Source organism: Rousettus aegyptiacus, unplaced genomic scaffold, assembly GCF_014176215.1.
Source record: "Rousettus aegyptiacus isolate mRouAeg1 unplaced genomic scaffold, mRouAeg1.p scaffold_m13_p_17, whole genome shotgun sequence".
Taxonomy (NCBI): domain Eukaryota; kingdom Metazoa; phylum Chordata; class Mammalia; order Chiroptera; family Pteropodidae; genus Rousettus; species Rousettus aegyptiacus.
Genome location: NW_023416292.1, coordinates 40,203,569 through 40,220,670, shown reverse-complemented (window position 1 = coordinate 40,220,670; position 17,102 = coordinate 40,203,569). Strand labels below are relative to the sequence as shown.

Here is a 17,102-nt window from a genome sequence, read left to right as displayed (position 1 = left end):
GCCCCTTAAATATATCATCTTATTTAACAGTAACAATCTTGTTACGTAAATATTATCTCTGTCTTACACAAGAAGAACCTGAGGTGCACAGTTACAAACTCGGTAAAGGTCACATTGCAGAGCCCAAATTGAAACTCGGATCTTTTACCTATAGCATGCTATTTAATACATGAATAAGGGTAATTAATTTCAATGTAGGCAACTTTGAAAAGGTCCCTATGGTGAAGAAATTTAAGAGAGCCCTTGAAGGTGAGGAACGATAAAGCATTTGCGGCAAAGGGAAGAGCAGGAGTAATGTACCTGAGAGATTATCAGGTACATTTAGAGGCTAACAAGTAGTCTAATGTGACCAGTATATTGGGGTGAGGAGCTGGGAAACAAAATGAAAAAGCAGGTTGGTGTCAAATCACAGGCTTAAAAATTTTGCATCACTTTCCTCCAGACAGAGTTCTCTGAGCAGCATGACTGTCTTCAATGGAACTTCCTCCTTTTCTGTGACGCTGGTACATTTATATTGCTTCATGCATTAATCACACTTTAATAATGTTTAGTGAATGCTTAGTATGCTCTGGGCACTGTTCTAAGTGAGTATTTTACATGTATTAACTCATTTCGTGTTCATAATTATCCCAGGAGGCAGGCACGTTTATTATCAATTTTAAAATGGCAGAGATGTTAAGTAAAAAAAAAAAAGTTGTATAAAAATCAGTCAATACGGAAGAACTGGGATTTAAACTCAGACGGTCTGGCTGCAGAGCCTGAACTCAAACCTGTGCTATGCTGTCTCCTCAAAGGAAAATCTTTTGTTTCCCCTATTAAAGGGTGAGTTCTTTGAGGACCAGAATGAAAACGTTTTTTGTTGATGGTGGTAGGGGGTGAGGCGACAGAGCGCTTTATAATCTCAGCACCTAGGACAGTTCCTGGTACATAGTTAAGTATTCATAAATGTATTTGTTGAGCTGAACTGCCCTCAAATACTTAACTGAAGAGTGTGCATTGTTTTTACTATAGGTCAGGGGTCAGCAAACATTTTCAGTAAAGGGTCAGGCATCAAATATTTTAGGCTTTGCGGACCATTAGGTCTGTCACAATTACCTATCTCTGCCCTTGTGGCACAAAAGCAGCCACAGACAATTCTTTAACAAATGAGAATGGCTGCATTCCAATAAAATTTTATTTACAAAGACAGGCAGTGGGCCATCTGGCCTATAGGTTCTTGTTTGCTGGCCCCTGCTATAGGTGACAGGAGTCTATGAAAAGTTCCTAAACAGAAAAAGTAAAAGCATGAAATTGTGTTTTTAAAAGATAACTGTGGTGATAATGTTAATAACAACAAAAAAAAAAAAATTCAGAGGTGTTCTACATTAAATTATAGTAGCCAGAGAGTAAGAGAAACAGGAATAAGCAACCAGTTAATACCTGTGTCCCAGCTGAAAAAAGACTGCTCACATTCCTGTACGTCTGTTGGAATTTATGACTAACTTCCAGGTGATTATCTAAGAGAGAATAGCCAGGCACCATCGAATCCAAAAAGCCTCCACTTCTGGTTTACACATGAACTTTCCAATCTGTTGCCCACAGGTAATCCGCAGGAGCAGAAGCTTCTTTCTTTTGGATTTTGCTTAACCCTGCTTGACCTCCCACCCCCTGTATTTATAACCAGTGGAAATTCTTTTAAAAACAACTTACATCTTTCCTCCCCCTTCTTGATGTATAAAAACTTGACAACTCCAGGATGGCTTTTTCACCTGGCACTGTTGCTAGTAGCTTAGATTTCATGCCCCAGGACCACCTGGTCTTTTTTTTTTTTCCCCCTAGCAATGCTCCAATACACTCTTCGGGTTTTTTTGTTTGTTTTTAAAAAAGACTATCAGCTGTGGAAGTTAAAATGTAATGAGATGAAAAAGAGGTAGGAGTTTCAATGCTGGAATCAGAAACAATGCCCCCATCTTTCTTTCATCTTTTTATAATCATTCCAGAAAGGTTTTGTCCACATGAACCACATAGGCAGTTTTAAATTTTCGACAAGCCATATTATAAAAGTTAAAACAAGTAAATTAGCTAAATATTTTAACTTAATATACTGCAAATATTGTCATCTTAACATATGATTAATATAAAAATTGAGATATTTTGCATTCCTTTTTTTTCATAGTAAGTCTTCTAAACACCTTGTGCATATTATTCTCATGGCACATCGATTCGGATTAGCTCCAATTCGAATGTCCAATAACCACATGCGGTTCCCACAGTGGGCAGCACAAAAGAATGACCAACTGAAATAACCTACAGATCTCCATCCCCAGGTGCTGGTTTTAGTGCTATCTCCTTGCCTGACTTGCCAACGGATTTTGGAACCAATTAAACTATATACTAGTTTCACATCACTGGCAACTCAATGAATCGATGTCTTCATTTTACATCACATTACCACACCATTTAGTTTTCACATACATTTTCACGTTTGGGTAGGCATGTGATCAATTTTACAAATGAGGAAACTTAAGGTTCAGAGAAGAGACCGCTATTGAGTGGGTGCAACTGAGACACAAGTGAAATCTGCCTCCCAGTCAATTCTCTCTACTTAAGCCCAATAATACCACCGCCTTAAAGTTGTAACCGCGTTTACTTGTGAGCTGGGCCTTTATTTCCTATCCCGCTGGACAGCAAACTCTACGAAGACAAGGACTGTCTTTCCTGACTACTGTATTCCCACTGCCCAGCAGGGTGTTTTGCAAGTCGGCAATATCTGCTGAATGGATAGATAAATGAATGAAATTTCTGGTTTCCCTATTCTCCATAGCCGAATAAATGTAACTTATTTTTATTAAATGTGAAGAGGCAAGACACCACAAAACTAATTTTTCTTAAACTGAAGCTTAGATTTACTTGCAGTATGACTCAAAGGAGAGCGAAAAAATGGTTGAGGGCCACGGCCTGAGTCCTAGAGTCAGCCCTGCCGTGAACTCGCTGTGAGCCCTCGCATAAATTATTTAACTTCTCTGGGTCAGAGTTCTTACCTGTCAAAAGCAAAGAGTAAATAAGGCTATAATCTCCACGGTTCCGGTCAGAGTTAAGATTTTTTTTTTTTTTTTTGACATTAACCCGATGCGGGTCAGCTTCCCATTTCCTCGCACCCTTCCGTACCCTCCCCAACGGCCGATTCGGGCACAGAGGTCCAAGCTGGGTCTGTCTCGGCGTCCCGAGGACACCGGCCCCACGCCCAGCCACAGACCGGTGCCCACTGGCCGGAGCCGCCATCTTCACCCCCTTGGCCCGACCCCAACCGCCACCCGCGGGCACCCGGGAACGCCGACCTCACCTCTCCTCGCAGTCTTTGCATTTCACCTGCAACGGGACTAGCTGCAGGAAAAGAACCTGGCTCATGTCGAACCGCTGCCCCGGCGGGTGTGCGGAAAAGTCCAACAGACCCGGCGGGCGAGACTGGCCTGAAAGATGTACGGATCCAGCTAAAGTTTGAGTTTGGCGCTCGGCTTCCGCTGAGGAGGCGGGGAAAAAAAAAAAAAAAAAATAGACCGAAGACGAAGGAGGTTTGGGCCCCGCCAGCCACCATCAGCCTTTTCCGGTTTTTGCAGGGGTGGGGCGGTAGTTCCGGGCATTAACCTGCGTGGCGGGCAGCCATCTTTGTTAAGGGAAAGAGACCCGAAGGAAGCTGACAACTTTCCCTTCCTTCACCTGATGCTCGTCTCCCGAAGCGATCCCTGAGTTATGGCGTCTTCTGCGCCGACGCCGCCTGCGACCGGCTTTCAAGCTGAGGGTCGATGCGGTTACTATGTGGAAAAGAAGAAGAGGTTCTGCAGGCTGGTGGTGGCAGCAGGAAAAAGGTTCTGTGGTGAACACGCTGGAGCCGCGGAGGTCTGGTATCGCCCTACCCTCTCGAGAGTCGGAAATAAGTTTCTTGGTCCTGCGCCTCTCCTCTCTGACAGATTTCTGCTTCTCTACCCTGGATTTTCCAGCCTTTCTTTTAATAAACGCAGTTTTGTCCTCCCTGTGGAGCAATCATGAGCCGTACTGAAGTGCAGTTTTCTTGTACTAAGTAAAATACCAGCACTGACCCATTTATCTAGATACTAACTCATAGTAGCGCTTGATTTTACTCCAAACTACCTTTTCTTACACTTCGCCCACGGTAGTTCAGAAAGAATAGCGATCACAGACCCCGAGGTTTCACTTATGATGTTCTAATTGTTTCATGAACAATAATCACGTCCTGTGAATGCGGTTGAAAGAAACTTTTTAAAACTTTACTTAGACATATAATCTCTTGAAAGCAGCTTATAACTGCTGGAAAGCGGAAGGAAAGATGTTAAAACGTAAGAATCGACTCTCCCTTAAACCGTGAAAACAGCATCCAATTTTGTTCGATAATATGGTTATACGAATAATTGTACTGTCTACGTGTTTCTGTGTATGCGTATCTCGTTGGGATATATATTATAGAAAAATTAAAACAAGAGGAGGGGAATGCTTGTAGAAAGAGAGCATGTTTAATAGAATTTAGAAAGATTAAACCAAATAGACAAGCACCTGGTTTCATGCCTCTGGATATCCAGTACTGTTTACATTATTTTTCTTTGTTAGTCCCATGGTTTAGCCTTCTGGGCACTATCCGGTACAGTTCAGCCCCACAGCCCCCTTCATTTGCTACTGTCCATCCGGGTCATAGCTCTATTCCATATTTTGATATGGCTGATATTTGCCTCGAATAAAGCATACTGAAACAGGCATATTCTTGTTTTGGAATGGGGGAGACCTATGACTTACAGTGACAACTCTTTAAAGTACACTCACAGTTGTATAGGCTGATTTTGAGGGGACCAGCAAACATCCCTTGAGTGAATGAGATTTATGTTAGAAGGATTTTGTTCCTTAGACTTTAACTTAACCGCACATCTGAAGGTGACTGTGTATGGTGATATTAATAGAATGTGAATAGACCCTTGCAAGCTGATGGATATTCCTGGAGAGGAATGACATGATGCTGTTATTTCTCCCTTGAAGAAAGACCGCAAAACACCAAATGGGAATAATTTCCATGACTACAATTTGGTTTTCAATTGTGGGCATCCTGCTGAATCTGTAATTTATGATATGTTTCCCTCTTTTTTTCTTAAGTGTCATATATAGCTGAGACTTGTATTTTTTTTACCCAGTGGTTCTTAAGTGGAGATGACTCCCCCTGCCAGAAGACACTTTTGATTGTCACAGCTGAGGCATCTAGTAGCCAGAGATACTGCCAAACATCTTAGAATACACAAGACAGCCCCCCCCCACACACACACACACAATAAAAAGAAATACCTAGCCCCAAACGTCAGTAGTGCCAATGTTGGGCAACCCAGTTTCTAAACCCAAATAATATATTTTAAAAGTTCACCCCCACAAAGATTCTATGGCTAGGCTTTGTGGGGGTGGGGGTAGCATAGACTCTTTTCTTATGGAGGTTAGATTTTAGATTTTAAAGTCTGCATACAAGAAAGAATAATGTACAATATTCATACTGTACAGAGTATCTGTGTTCATAGTATCATGGATATGGTGGGAGGCAGATCAGAACCGAAATAAACTGATTAACTATTAGATCACTTAATTTTTGCAAACCTTTGGAACTAAGACATACTGTTTTCATGTTTTGAATGAGACAATAAGTCTCTTAGGTCATAGAATTAGGAGCTTATAGAGCTGAGAATCATATTTAGGCAGTCTGACCTGTAGTTTTAACTGTTATACTATCCTGTTAACATATGAATGTTGGGTAGAATTGCCGACACTGTTAATTTTCCTTTAATTTTTCCTAATCCATATGGTTAAATCCTTGTAATTTAGAAACAGACAGGATGCACTTCTCTCTGCACTTCTGAAAAGTTTTGAAGCCAATGGAGTGTGACCACATAGCAGATGGTTAAAATGCCATATTTCATTGTTTCTAAGACTTTTTTTCAAATTTTAACATTTCTGAAATCAGAATGTATCTTAAAGTCAATACATATCGTAATTTAAATTGGCAGTATTTTTTTGTTTAGTGGCTCCTAAAATAGTGCATGTTTTAGTCAATGGTGTCACAGATTCAAAATTTCATATGTAAGACTTCTTTATAACCTACTTGAAGCTATAGACACTTGTTCTTCAAAGCAGTATTTGCTCATATGTACATAAACCAGCTACATTGGAAACTTTTGTTGTTAAACCCTATGACCTAATTTTGCCAATGTTTTATTAATGTCCTTTTAAGGTGTCCTTGCCATGTTTTCAGAATATATAAATTTATGATTACACTGAAGTTATGTCTAGTATCTGTAAGCAATAAATTTGATATTTTATTCAAATAAATATATTATTTTTCTTTACTAGGAAGAAAATACTCGGAAAAGAATCCTGTGTCCTTTAGATCCAAAACAGTAAGTATGGGGTCAGAAAAGGGTTTTTCTGTGCTGGAAACAGTAATTGTCTTATTTTAAACAATTTTTTCTTTAAATTTAGCACAGTATATGAAGATCAACTAGCAAAGCATTTGAAAAAATGTAACTCAAGAGAGAAACCAAAACCTGTGAGTATTTGATCAGTAAAATTGAATAGTGAAACATTGTATGTAATGTTTGTATATACTTAGTAGATTACACATGTGAATATTTAATAAAACTTGTCTCAGAAGACTTGAATTTGATAACTACATTTGAGTATGTAAAGGCCAGCACTATATCAGACTGTAAATCCACTTATAGATAATAGAGTTTTATACAACAAGAGTGTTGTTCAGAGAATCATTTCACTATTTATTCAAGAATATTTACTTAGTACCTACTAAATTTATTTCAATAAAATATGATCCCAGCCTTTCAAGGAGTTCATTTGAAAATGGTAAGTAAGCTTTTAAGTAAATGGGTATTATTTAATAAGTTCAATGGAAGAAGTACACATGTGATAAGAGCATATACTTGTATAAAAATTAAAATTAAATCCAAGGGGTCTAGAAAGGCTTCCCAGAGAGAATAACACTTGAACTGAGTTTTGATTTGGCAAAGAAAAGGAAGAAGACTTTCTAGGTGGAAAGAACTGTATGTGCAAAGGTAGAAACTGAGAAACCACATGATGCTTTCAAGGAACTTGAACTTTATTCCGAAAGATACAGGGAACCACTGAAATATTTTAAGCTAGGGAATGGTGTGGTCAGATTTAACTCTTAGAAAACTTTCTCTTAAAGATTGTAGAAGAATGGCTTAGAATCAGAAGGACTAATTAGGGGGCTATTGCTGAAGTCCAGATGGAATATAAGAGACTGAATTAAAGCAGATAAAGGGGATAAACTCAAGAATTATTTATGTAGCAGAATCAGTAAAACATAGTGACTGGAAATTTGGAATTGAATACATGAGTCTGAAACTCAGTAGAGAGGTTAGGCAAATAATCAAGATTTGGAAGTTAAATACATACAGGTTATAGGCGAAGCTTTGGATTTTTAAGTTACTTAGGGTAAGAGATTGTGAGGGGGATTCATTTATTCAATGGGTGGTAACCAAGTACTTATCCTAGACATTGTACCAAGCACCCTGCCTAGAAGAACTTTACCATCTAGTGAGAGAGATGAAAAATGCAATATTATGTGTGTTAAAATAGATTAAGTACAACAATTGCATCAAAAACAATAAAGTACCTAGGAATAAATTTGACCAAGGAGGTAAAACACTTGTACTCAGAAAATTATGTCATTGAAGAAAGATATTGAAGAAGATACAAATAAATGGAAACATACACTGCTCATAGATAGGAAGAATTGACATTGTTAAAATGTCCATATTATGCAAAGCAATCTATAAATTCAGTGAAATCCCTATGAAAATACCAATGGCGTTTTTTCACAGAACTAGAATAATCCAAAAATGTATATGGAACCATAAAAGACCTTGAATAGCCACGGCAGTCTTGAGAAAGAAGAACAAAGTTGGAAGAACCACACTGCCTGATATCAAACTACAGGGTATAGTAATCAGAACAGCATGGTACAGCACAAAAAAAAACAGAAATATAGATCAATGGAACAGAATAGAGAGCCCAAAAATAAATTCACGCCTATGTGTCAGATTAAGTATGACAAAAGAGGCAAAAATATACAATGAGGTAAAAACAGTAAACTATTCAATAAACGGTGTTTGGAAAACTGGACAAATACATGCAAAAAAGTGAAACTGGACCACCTTCTTATACCATGTACAAGAATAAACTCAAAGACTTAAATGTAAGACCCCAAACCCTAAAACTCCCAGAAGAAAACATAGGTAATAAACTCTGGCATTGCTCTTAGAAATATTTTTTTCTGATATATTTTCTTGGGCAGAGAAAACAAAAGAAAAAATAAACTAATGGGAAACCATCATCAAAACAAACACAACCCACTGAATGGGAGAAGATACTTGCCTATAATATATCTGATAAGGAGTTAATATCCAAAATTTATAAAAAAGTCATACAACTCAAAACTAAAAAAACAATCCAAAAAAACATGAGCAGAGGACCTACATATGAAATTTCTCCAGAGACATGAAATGATGCTCAATATCACTAATCAACAAGAAATGCAAATTAAACCACAGTGAGATACCACCTCACACTTGTCAGATTGGCTATCATCAGTAAATCAAAAAACAAGCATTGGTAAGGATATGGAGAAAGGGAACCCTTGCGCACTCTTTGTGGGATTGCAAATTAATAGAGCCACTATGGAAAACAGTTTGGCAGTCCCTTCAAAAAATTAAAAGTAGAACTACTTTATGATCCAGTAATTGCACTTTGGATATTTATTCAAAGAAAACCAAAACGCTAATTTGAAAAGATACATGCACTGCTATGTTCACTATTTACAGTAGCCAAGCTATGGAAGCAACTTAAGCGTCAAGAGAAAATTGGATAAAGTAGAGGTAGTACATATGTATAATGGGATGTTACTCAGTCATTAAAAAAAAAAAAATGAAATCTTACTATTTGCAATGACACGGATGGACCGAGAAGGTATTATGTTAAGTGAAATAAGTCAGAGAAAGACAAAAATATACGATTTCACTAATATGTGGAATCTAAAGAATAAACAAAACAAAAACAGACTCATAGATATAGAGAACAAACTGGTAATTGCCAGATGGAAGTGGGGTTGAGGGGCTAGGTGAAAAAGCTGAAGGGATTAAGAAGTACAAATTGGTAGTTACAAAATAGTTTCAAGGATGTGAAGTACAGCATAGGGAATGTTGTAATAGTATAACAATATTATTGTAAATAATATTGTAATGACCATATATAGTGCTGGGTGGGTACCAGACTAATTATGGGGATCACTTCATATATAAATCTTTAACCATTATGCTATACACCTGAAAATAATATAAAACAATATTAAATATTATTGAAAAATTTAAAAAATACAGAGTACAGAGTGCTATGGAAGTATAAAAGAGGAGAACCTGACCCTTTTTGGGGAGAATGTAGGGAGTGAAAGAGATGAGGAAGGGGTCAGGAAGGACCAGAATGATGACGATGATACCGGGTAGCCAGACTGGATGGCATGAAAGAAAGGAACACCAGAAATTAGCTGAGGAAAAATAAATCAAGATCTTTAAAAGGTAGAACAATATGATTAGGAGCAAGAGAATCACTATACTTTGTATATGCTGCACATATTTTACATAGCTTGTGCTATAGCTAAAGAACCCCAAGGTTAGGGAATACAGATCTCTTAAAATGGACAATAAGGAGACCTGCCTGACCTTAAATCCAGAAGTAGACATTTCTTTATTATACTGTATGATAAGCAGGCCTGCCATCTCCTCTAGAAGGAGACACTGTTTCTGTCTTCCAAGATTGCTTGGTATGCAGATGTCCTAGCAACAATAGTCTGGAACAAAGGTAGTCAATGTCACTGCTTGAAAGACTTTCAGATAATGGAGAGGCCTGTGGAGAATTATCTCCCAATAGCACCTCTCAGTCATTTTGACAACAAAATATTCCCCGTACATTTCCAAATGCCTCCCAACTGAGAACCACTAGGTGAGATGGCATAAACTTAAAGTATTTTTACTTTAAGATGGGTAGCAGAAAAAAGATGACCACTCCAGCACCCCAGTTACCCCATAGTAAAAAGAATGTTGCCTGTACTTTCAAGTACGTATGAAGGTTATCTTCCTGTCCAAGGTTTTAGTTAAAGCACACAAGTAGAATATGTGTTCAGAGAAAATTTTTGAGAGAAGAGGTGAATTAAAAGTGCAATACCACGGCACAGAAATTCCTTTGCATGCAGGGACACAGTAGAAGGGAAAGGAAGAAAAGCAGTAGGGCAAAGAGTTGGGGGAAAGAAACGCAGAATGGCAGTAATCTAGTACACTGTGTATGTGTGAAAATAGGAAACCAGGTAAAGTCTTACCACTATTCGGCTTTACTTTGCAAGACCGTTCAGCTTTTTAAAAATTGTATACACCAAATGACAATAAGTTGGTGATAAGTTTCTCCAATATGGTTTTCACATTTAAAAATCTAGTCCACAACACGTTACCTGGAGCACCCTTTGCAACCATTTTAAACTAAGAACATATCCAATTATATTATTTATAGCTAATTTTCCATGATAGTTTTGCCAGTCATCCCACAAAACATTGTAATACCCTCTGTTTTCACTCGTTCCATTTAATCAGTGGTTTCTATTGTTATCCATGTAGGTAAAGGCAGCAACACACAGTCAGCATGTCAGCTTTCTGCAATGTGTGTAACAAAAGCTGTTTACAATGCATAATGTCCCACAAGGTGCTTTTACTTTTAAAACAGGATTTTTAGAAATAGTACTGTTTCACTCATCTATATCTACATGGTCCAACATGGTAGCCACTAGCAGGTGTCACTATGTAAATTTGAGTTAATTAAAATTAAATAAAATTAAAACTACGGTTTTAATTTTCGCAGTTACACTAGCCATATTTCAAGGCTAGTGGCTACCACGTTGGCCAGGGCAGGTATAGAAAATTGCTGACCTAGTTCCTTAGCTGGAATTTATCTGTCTGACGATCCACTAGAAGAGTCTCACTGTTAATTTAAACAACATGGTATCACAGGACATTTCTATTTTCGATTTTAATTAGTATTTTAAATAGATGATATTAGACCTAAACTGTTATAATATCTATACCTTATCTCTGGTTTTGGCCATGCTGCCTGTCTGAGAAACAGCCGTGTGTAGTTGATATTTTGTTGTTTTTGCTTTAACACCATAAACAAAACTGGTACAGTCCTCAGTCTGTGCCGCAGGAAGGTAAAAACTATAATAAAAATTACTAAAGAATTTTTTCGGCTACAAGTATTTATTCACGTAACTACCTTACTAGAATATAAGATCCACAAACACAGAGATTTTTGTCTGTTATGTTCTCCGCTGTGGTGAATTCTCACCACCTAAAGCGAATCAAGGACCACAGTAAGTGCTCAATAATTAACAAGTAAATGAATGGGCCAAAGGGAGGGTGGTGGGCATAGAGTATGGCAAGAAGGGAAGGATCAGTTTTCAGCATAATTTTTATAAGTTTTTCACTTTAATAAGTTCTTCATGGTTTTGTTTTTATTAAGGACTTCTTTATTCAAGATATTAATGCAGGCTTAACAGATGAAACAGAAGTACCTGAACAATTAGTAAGTACTTGACTTAATATTTAAAAAAGTATTTATGAGTTATCTCCACAGTGTTCCAATTTTCATTTGGAATAAATTAATTGTGTTGAATTTAGAATTCATTTTTATGTAGAATTGATATTCTTAGTGATGGTTAGTTCCCAGACCAGCTCATGTCCCATCTTTGTATATAGGTTCCAATTTCTTCTCTCTCTGAAGAGCAGCTGGAAAATTTAATCAAGAAATTGAGAAAAGCAAGCGAAGGTAAGTCTACCCGGAGTTGCAAGCTCAAGTGTATAAAAACAATGAGGTGATATATGAATTGATACCAGTGTAGTTTAAAAGATGTTTGCTGCCATTGTTCAGAACCCTGCTGTTTCTTGTTTGGTTGCTTAATCTGTTGTGTTTATGTTTGGCACAGGTCTGAGCTTTACACTTAAAGATCAAATTATGTCCCATCCGGCATTGCATGACGCCCTTAATGACCCTAAAAATGGTGATTCTGCAACCAAACACCTGAAACAGCAGGTACGTTTAGGCCATAGTAACACTGCTAAAAATGTTGTTTTGTTGTTCATTTGTCAAAAGCTAACATTCTATTCTTTATAAATGTAGTTACTAATGAGATTTTGTTTAGTTTACTTTTCAGGGTACAGAATCTTTCCATTTCAAAAATGTGCATAAACATATAAAAAAAATTTTGGCATGGATATGGTTCTGAGTACTGTGTGTTAGATATTTTAAAGCAAGAGAAAAAATTTAAAGCCAAACAAATTATCAATGTGAACATGCTGCCTTATGTAGAAATTACCTTGCTATTTTCCCATTTGAGCCAAATGTGTTTGCTCTAGTTTATAAAATAATCTCGTGAAGTTTGCAGGCTTCTATTTTAGGTAACATTGAAAAATTAAAGTTACTTGGTCCAAGAAGATGCTTTGTTGAGTTTGGAGCAGGAAAGGGAAAATTATCTCATTGGGTTGATATTGCCTTAAAAGATGCTGAAAAAGTTCACTTCATCCTAGTAGAAAAGGTGACCACAAGATTCAAGGTAAGTGAAACCAGTATATTGGTAATCAAATTTTGTTTGTACTTTTCTTATTAAAAAAAAAAAAAAGGAAAAATAATACTTAGAAACATGTCTGTTAAAGAAAATGAATTTTTTGTTTATTTGATTATAGCTTTTCTAATTACATTGGCTTAAACTGAAGGTAAAGTTTTTAATCCAACTTTTGATAGTCCATTGATCTGAGTTCTTAAAATTATTTGCAGAGACAAGAAAATATGTGGAAAGAGCCAAGCTCAAGTTAGGAGTTAAAAGTCTTGGGTCCTAATCCTACCTCTGCCACTTACTAACTCATCATTCAGTAAACATTTCTTGATTATACTGCCAGGCACCATGATAGACATTGGGTAGGTAAAGTCAAATAAGACAAGGTCCCTGTCTTCTATTACTTATATATAGAAAGGAGAGACAGACAAATCGATAAATGGTTATAGAAAGTGTTACAGTATGAAAAAAGTCTGCAGAATTTAGTGTGGTTCACTTCAGGGAAAGGATGGTGATTGCACAGAAAAAGTGATACTTTAGCTATATATTGAAAGGTGAATTAGTGTTTGCTAGATAGAGGGTTTGAGAAGCTTGCTAGGAAGCAAGGATAGTGTAACCAAATGCCTGGAACAGCAAAGAGACATGGAAACATTGCTGTGTGATGGGAGGACATGGTAGGAAGCAGAGTTCAGCAATGATGAGAGGAAAGGAGGGCTACATTATGGAAGGTCCCGTTTGTACTGTGGAAGGAGTATGAATTTATCCTGCTATGTTGTGAGGATATAATGGACACAAGGTTTAGTTCCTATCTTCTAGAAGCTTACTCTAGCAGGGCAGCATTATAACTATTTTAAGGTAGTGCACTCAGTGTCTTATGATAAGTGTAAGCACCAGATTCTATAGGAGCATGAAGATGGAACACCAGCCTCGATCTAATGTATAATGTAGGTCATGGAAGGTTTCCTAGAGGAAGTGACAGCTGAGAAGAGATTAAAAGAATATATGAGTTGGTAAAGTAAATAAAAAAGTTTTTAAAAGTTTATGCTAGTAGTGCCATTAAAGCTATATTAAAGAGTCTAATACTTGAAGTAGGGGGATTAATTATAAGATCATTATTATCTAATTATCCAAGTAAGAAATAGATCAGAGCTAAAGTGTGCCAGTGGGAAGGAGAGGAGGGGGCGAGTGTGAAAAATGTTAAGATGTTGGAAACTGCAAGATTTGGTCATTTATGATTTATAAAGTATGAGAGAGAAGGAGTTATTTCAGGTGACGTGTCACCTGAAAGGGAATATAGGAAGAGGAAAGAATAGATTTAGAGAGAGAAAGAATGAGTTCGGTTCTGAATGAGTGTGCTGTTGAAGTTGAGCTTTCTAGTTCGCAATTGAATGTGTGTCTGATACTCATCAGAGAGGTCTGGGCCACAGTGTAGATTTGTAAATCATAGGCATGTGGATATAGATTAGATTGGCTGTGATTTTTTGGAGAGAATATGAAGAGCGAGCCAAAAATGGTACGTTAGGGGCTGACAGAGATAAAGGAGCAGGCAAATAGTGAACCTTTTTTCCTTCATCAGTGAATTAGGAATGTTTAGAGTTAAAGGAAATAACGTATACATAGTAATTTATAAAATTTTCAAGACTTATAAAATGTGTGATACTATTGGAGTTTTTATCAAATATACAATCTTAAATTTTTTATGAATGATCCTCTTTTTAAACATTAAAAACTAAAATGGAAACATTCTGAATTTTGAAAACAAATAGAAGTTTTTCATGAAGTTTTTTTTTTAACATAAAAAGCCATTGTTATAATAATATTCTGTTTATGCAGGTAGATGGCAAACACAGGAAGAAAAATTCAGTGTTTGAAAGACTTCAAATTGATATTCAGCACCTGTGTTTGAGTAAGTTGCATAACTTTCTGTTGCTGTACCATAAATCATAGAGGTTTCAAACTCTGAGGGTTGTTTAGAAATTCAGTCATACAGAACAGTGCTTCAGGGAAAACAAAGTAAATCAATCTATTGATAATATAGAAGGGTATATATGAAGTGTGTATATTAACAAGTGAATTAGTGTTTGACAGATGGTTTGAGAAGTTAGCTGTATATTTAGATGTAAATTTAATTAAGGTTGAAACTTTACAAAGTTGTCTTTCAGTATCAATTAGAAATGAAGTGTCATATTAGGCAATAGTTTAAAATTTTTGATAGCATGTCCTTGTGTTTCCTCATTGTCGTGTTTAAATGAATTATTGAGTCTTTTCGTACCATACAGTAACCTTTGCCTATAGTTAACATGAGTTTACTCAAAATATTAAAGAAATGTGATAATTCTGTTTAGCTAAGGTATAAACTATGCTTTCTAGAAATTTAAATTGTACGAGACAAAATAATAACTCATTGCTTGGGACTCGTACACACATACACACCTTTAATCATACTACATAGTGTCCTTTCTATATCTTTTTGTAGTTTTTCATATTATTTAAAATGAAAATAATACAAAAATATCTCAGCAACCCCTTTCATCCGCTAATTTTAATGCAGGCTCATAAAGCAACCTAGTATTTATATATAAATGACTATTTAAAATTATTCAACTAAATATGTTACTTTACTGAAGTTGTAAACCCTAAACAAATTTTTATGTCATGAATTGAATTCTTATTAAATGAAAAATGGCCTACCATATTTCTTAAATAGTTCCTATGACTCTTCTCTGCCTACTATGTGCCCCATCCCATATTTTTTAAATAAAATAAGAGAAACGAAGAGGGATTAATGAAGTGAGATTAATAATTGGGCAAGTATTTATAGTCTAGTTTAATACCGACCTTAGAATTTGCATTAATTTTGGAAAATCTCTTTCTCGTGTGCTAAACAGTGACCTACCCAAGATGAGAGCCACAAATGAAAATTTTTATTGTAATCTCCTGATTTCTGTACTTCAGAGTTTTTTTGTTTTTGTTTTTGTTTTTTGACATTTAAAGTAAAAGACATTTAATGACATACAGAGAGATTAAAGGTAGTTTTCAAAATGAGTACAAGGTGGCATTTACTTAGAGGACTTCTCTTCCTTTCTGCAGGGTAGTAATTTACTATTAATCATTTTAGAGGAAGAGAAAGAATAGGAAGTATTGAATGAGTTTACTGTGAACATTTTCTCCTTTTTTCTTTCTGTTTTTCGTTCTTTTTGCGGGGGGGGGGCGTGAGGGGCTTTTATTAAAGTTACATATGTGTGGTTAAGAGTCAGATAGTTCAAGTTCTACAAGTTGTTATAAAAACAGCAGCAACTTGTTCCTTGCCATTTCTCTCTTCAGAGACAACCACATACACCTTTTGTAGGTGAATTTTTGTACTTACCTAGTCTCTAACAACAGGCTTATATTTTTTACTTCTTGTTTTTTCAAACAATGTCTATTGATTTTTCCCTATGGGAGATAAGATTTTCTACCCCTGCTCCACCTCAAATGTGTACACTTCCCATTCCTCATCTTCCTAAAATGCATTAAATGATTAAGTGATTTTTCCCAGCTGAGCCATGTAATAAATTAAGTTACCTTTTTTCTATACTATTTTTATTGTTTGTAGAGTTGATAATTAATTTATAATTTTGTTTACTTAGTCTTTTAAAAATGTATTTGGCATAATACATACATCGACTGTTCTGTTGGTTTCCATTTTCCTGAAAAAGTCTCTCTTGGATCCTTCAGACCTGTTCCAATCCAAACTGGCTGCTCTCTGTTCTTGGGGCACAGTTGTCAAACTTAAAACCCTCTTCAGTCTCACCCTGGGGATTCCCTTCATTCTCCCAGGTTGGAACTTCTTTTTCCACATATTATCTTACACATTCTGTCTCCTTTTCTTTCAGAATTTGTGAGTTTATACCTTTCAAAAAATCTCTTTATTTTTATTTTGATAGAATTTTAGGAGGTAGCAAACTAGGTGCTTGTATTTAATCTGCCATGTTTTCCCAGAAGTTCATCTGCTCTGTTTCCCAAGCCCAGAGAAATGGGGGAAAAAGGGAATGAGGCAATTTTCAAGCATAAAAGCGGAAGAGCTTTCTCAGACATCCTTTCTCCTCACCCTAGTTGATGATCAGTTTCCTGAAATACCTAATTCAAACCTCAGTATTCCCTGGCAGGGGCCAACTATTCCGCTTGTTACCAATTCCTGGCATCATGGAATCCCTTCTGAATGCAGGCAACAGAAAAGTGGAAATACTAAGTGCCTCCATTGGACAATTCACTGTGCTAGGTGCTGTAGCTGGCTTTATAAAGGAAAGCATGGTTTTTATTTCAGAATTTCACAGGAAAGAACATGAAGAAAGGGAAAAAATGGAAGCTATAACTATGATGTACATTTTACTACGTTATAGATGCTTTTATTTTA

At 36.4% G+C, this 17,102-nt stretch overlaps 2 protein-coding genes across 4 annotated transcripts in view; one reads left to right on the top strand and one right to left on the bottom strand.

Annotated features, from left to right (window-relative positions):
- SASS6 (SAS-6 centriolar assembly protein) overlaps positions 1–3,510 on the bottom strand; it is a 29,612-nt gene extending 26,102 nt beyond the window's left edge. Inside the window, exon 1 of one of the 2 annotated variants that reach the window (XM_016133428.2) lies at positions 3,323–3,510. In XM_016133428.2, coding sequence (XP_015988914.1) covers positions 3,323–3,387 — 65 coding nt within the window. In that variant the 5' untranslated portion in view covers positions 3,388–3,510. The remainder of the gene's footprint in view (positions 1–3,322) is intronic. The other variant, XM_036235150.1, reaches the window with a different exon arrangement.
- Positions 3,511–3,640: 130 nt separating this feature from the next.
- Positions 3,641–17,102, top strand: part of TRMT13 (tRNA methyltransferase 13 homolog) — a 19,562-nt gene continuing 6,100 nt past the window's right edge. The window contains exons 1-8 of one of the 2 annotated variants that reach the window (XM_016133468.2): positions 3,641–3,876; positions 6,373–6,419; positions 6,502–6,568; positions 11,617–11,679; positions 11,853–11,922; positions 12,080–12,186; positions 12,539–12,706; positions 14,540–14,612. In XM_016133468.2, coding sequence (XP_015988954.2) covers positions 3,730–3,876; positions 6,373–6,419; positions 6,502–6,568; positions 11,617–11,679; positions 11,853–11,922; positions 12,080–12,186; positions 12,539–12,706; positions 14,540–14,612 — 742 coding nt within the window. In that variant the 5' untranslated portion in view covers positions 3,641–3,729. The remainder of the gene's footprint in view (positions 3,877–6,372; positions 6,420–6,501; positions 6,569–11,616; positions 11,680–11,852; positions 11,923–12,079; positions 12,187–12,538; positions 12,707–14,539; positions 14,613–17,102) is intronic. The other variant, XM_016133476.2, reaches the window with a different exon arrangement.